This window comes from Frankliniella occidentalis, unplaced genomic scaffold (genome assembly GCF_000697945.3).
Source record: "Frankliniella occidentalis isolate FOCC.00 unplaced genomic scaffold, Focc_3.1 Scaffold8, whole genome shotgun sequence".
In the NCBI taxonomy this organism is placed as follows: Eukaryota; Metazoa; Arthropoda; class Insecta; order Thysanoptera; family Thripidae; genus Frankliniella; species Frankliniella occidentalis.
In genome coordinates, this window is record NW_026267138.1 from 2,777,781 (window position 1) to 2,781,157 (window position 3,377).

The 3,377-nt window shown below is 49.4% G+C and overlaps 2 protein-coding genes across 9 annotated transcripts in view; both read right to left on the reverse strand.

Annotated features, from left to right (window-relative positions):
* The window catches only part of LOC113208471 (uncharacterized), a 4,288-nt gene extending 1,980 nt beyond the window's left edge, over positions 1-2,308 (reverse strand). The window contains exons 1-4 of one of the 4 annotated variants that reach the window (XM_052274301.1): positions 2,204-2,301; positions 1,812-1,861; positions 899-1,042; positions 4-128 (exon numbers count right to left, since the gene is read on the reverse strand). In XM_052274301.1, coding sequence (XP_052130261.1) covers positions 4-128; positions 899-1,042; positions 1,812-1,861; positions 2,204-2,236 — 352 coding nt within the window. In that variant the 5' untranslated portion in view covers positions 2,237-2,301. Of the gene's footprint in view, positions 129-898; positions 1,043-1,811; positions 1,862-2,203 lie in introns of all 4 variants that reach the window. The other 3 variants (XM_052274296.1, XM_026425481.2, XM_052274291.1) reach the window with 3 other exon arrangements.
* LOC113208117 (KH domain-containing, RNA-binding, signal transduction-associated protein 2-like) overlaps positions 1-3,377 on the reverse strand; it is a 231,155-nt gene that overhangs the window by 187,389 nt on the left and 40,389 nt on the right. The gene's annotated exons all lie outside the window — the stretch shown is intronic.

Consider the following 3,377-nt stretch of genomic DNA (forward strand, 5'->3'; position numbering starts at 1 on the left):
GGTGGTGGTGGTGGTGGTGGTGCTTGCGGTGGTGCTTGCGGATGTACACCACCTGGGGAGGTGGCTGCACGTACGAGGGCTGGCTGTGGAGCACGATCACCTTGGGGCGGCGGTGAAGACCGAAGAACCTTAGGGGACGGAAAGCAAGTCGGCGGACGTGAAAATGCGCGGCGTCGGATGTCAGGTCAGACTCAAGGAGTCAATAGATAGTAGATAGTGTGCGGAGCCCACTGTAAATCTGCATGCCTAAGCACGGTGATGAACCGCTGAGCTGTGCACGTTTACCAAACAGACGCTTTGCGAATTGCGAGGTATTCGGATGCTCTGTAACTAAGAAGCATTACTTTGCACTTTACAAAGCCTAATTTGCAATTGCGAAGCAATGCTTTACAATTTGCTGTGAAGCATATCTGGGTAATTGCAAATGTAAAGGCTTCGTAGTTACAAAGCATCTGTGTCATTGGATTTCCAGTATACATACGTATGAAAACATAAAGACAGACTAAACAGTAAATTTCTTACGAACAGGTTCGTAATGCAAACCAAAACCCTCGTTAGCTCACGAAGGATTTTGAAGCGTTTATTACGAACTAATTCTTTGTAAGCTTACGAACAAATGGTTCGATTGTTCGTAAGAACCTTCCTGGCGTTACAAACAAATGATTTGCAGTGAAAAAAATCTCTTTGCAATACAAAGAATGGGAATTGTTCGTAATGTTTCAAAGCATAAGCATATTACAGTGTACCGAATAGGCCCCGTAATATTTTGGCTTATTACCGCATGCATTGTAGGCAAGCGGGGAAGGGCAACCAACCCACAAGGTTGAATTAGCAATAGAATAACCACAAAATTAGTACGGGGCCTATGGAACACCCAGTGAAGAAAATAATAATTTACCTTTTAGGACGGACAAGAGAGGCCTCGATCTGGGATTTAGCGCCGTGCGAACCACCGAGCGAACTGACACGAACGGTATAAGGCTCACGACGAGCACGAAGCAGGTGATTCTTGCCGTCAATGACGTCGTAGGATTGAATTCCACTGAAAGATGATAATATGATCGAAGAATAACAGTAATGCTTAATCACGGTCATAGAGGCAGATGGCATGCCATCTGCAGATCTGGTTCGTTCGTGTGTCACTGATCAGGACCCGAGAGAGAATTATTCGGTACGGGAGATATTGCGCAGGACCCTTAAGTAAGGAAATTAAGATGTAACGAAAAGACAATCCAATTCGAGTCACGTCACGTTCACCCCACGTTCACGTCACATTCCTTCATATGTGAAAAAAGTCATATTCTTGTAAATGTTAATGTCACATTATTTTTCATGTGACTTAAGAATTTCTAATCCTGGCCCGGCTATGAGTCAAGTTGAAACGAATGTGACAGCATGATTAAACCAATGTGACCAGTTTCTGCATGCACTGATAAACTAAGTGTTCAACTGCTCAACACTTGTAAGTGTGCAACTGCAAGTTGAATACTTGCGAGTGTGCAACTTTGTAATCGTACACTTGCAAGTGTTCAACTCAGGAGGTGTGCAACTCCTTATTTGAACACTTGCTTAGATTGGACGATTAATGTGTAGGAAGTGCTCAACCGAGGAGTTGCACACTTGCAAGTGCACACCTACCAAGTTGCACACTTGCAAATGCACACCTACCGAGTTGCACACTTGCAAGTATTCAACTTGCAGTTGCACACTTAAAAGTGTTGAGCAGTTGAACACAGTGTGTTAATCAATATGACGACACATGAACTCAATTAGGAGAAGTTAGAAAACCTCACGCATCAATCACAACTCACGTATTAGGTTTAGCGGGCTCGGCAGCCGCCAGCCCGGCGAAGATCGCAACCTGCAAAGCAACAAAAGAGCAAATTTGAGTTACCGCTGAACAACCAACTTCGGCTGTGGTGCGTGACACCACGGCACCGGCCCAACCAACCAGCGGACCGTGGTGGGCGCGGCAGGCCGCAAACCACAGCGCGCTGATGAGAGGCGGGCCGGGCCAGGCCGGCCACAGGCAGAGGAGCGGAATTAATAGCAAATGCGAGTACTGATTGGAACTCAGGATAACTTTATAGACTCGCGCGGAAAAGTGAAGTAAGTTTTTAAAAAAACTGCAATAGGACATGAATTATTTCGGTATTAGACCGTGTGTGCGCTGCGCGCATTGAATAAAGTCAAAATTACTCACGGCCAGTGCCGCTAGAACAGTCTTGAAGGCCATCTTGGAGCAGGACTGTCTAGCTCGGGACGGTGAAGCGCTGTCTTATAATGCCACGGGCAGGTGGCTACGCTCGTAAAACAGGGAAACTCCTCGACTACGCTCGCCCCCCCCCCCTTCCCCCTCTCTGCCTCAGTCATGTCCCTCAACCCAAATTTTTCCCCTTCTGGTAATTTTCGCCTGTCTCCCTCACACCCGCTCTATCTCTTCCTGCAGCATGATTCGGGGACACGACGATCCGGCTCTCCTACGCTCCCCAGCACAGCACCGGGCTCTTTTCCCCCCGGGTCGGTCGGCCCCGCCTGCCAGTTTCCGGTCTTTTCTTTTTCTTCCAACACTCTTCTCCTTTTTCGTCGACGGGGTAAGGAGATTTGCCTTCCGGCAGGTTATTTGTGAATAAGCCAATTAAGGCGACACCTTGCGGGGGTGTCACTGCCCCCGTCCCCCAACCTCTCTCGACGTTAATGCCCTCGGCTCAATTTCCAGCAACCCCCACCCTTCCAACCCTCGTCCCCGCACCAGGTGGACGACGCGGTGAGTCAGAGAAAAATGCCCCTTCCCCCTCTTCTTTTTTTTCCCCTCCCTCCTCGGCAGTGTACTTCGTCATACTTTTTTTTACACCGCCAGTCAGCGCGGCCGCGTCAGGCCCGCGGGTCGTGCGCCCGATTACAGGCCGTGCAGGGCGTTCACGACTTTCGGGAGCGAATGGGGCGCCAGCGAATGCGAACAAGAGCCTCGTGCATCACCACCGGCCGTGCGCTTTTGTCGCGCGAAGAACAGGTGTGTTCGAAAAGAGAAGGGGGAGGGAGAGAGAAAGAGAGGGGGGCAGAAACAAACAAGCAGTCATTCCCAGTTACGGGAAACGTAGAAAACAAGACGCGAAACGCAAAAGATAAGGGGGACGCACAACACCCAAAATAGTCGTCAAATGCCTGAAGTTAGTTTCCAGGATTATACTCTCGATACACAGTTCAATCTCCCGAAAGCGATGAGACTTTTCTTGATACAGCGAGATGGGGAGAGTGGCATCTTTCAGCTACTCGGCATCTTTTTGATCGTCAGGTTTAACTTTTCGGGGGCCATTGGCCCGCGTGTCAGGAATGCCCAACAGCCAGGCAGACGGTCGACAGCTGACACGCCCCCC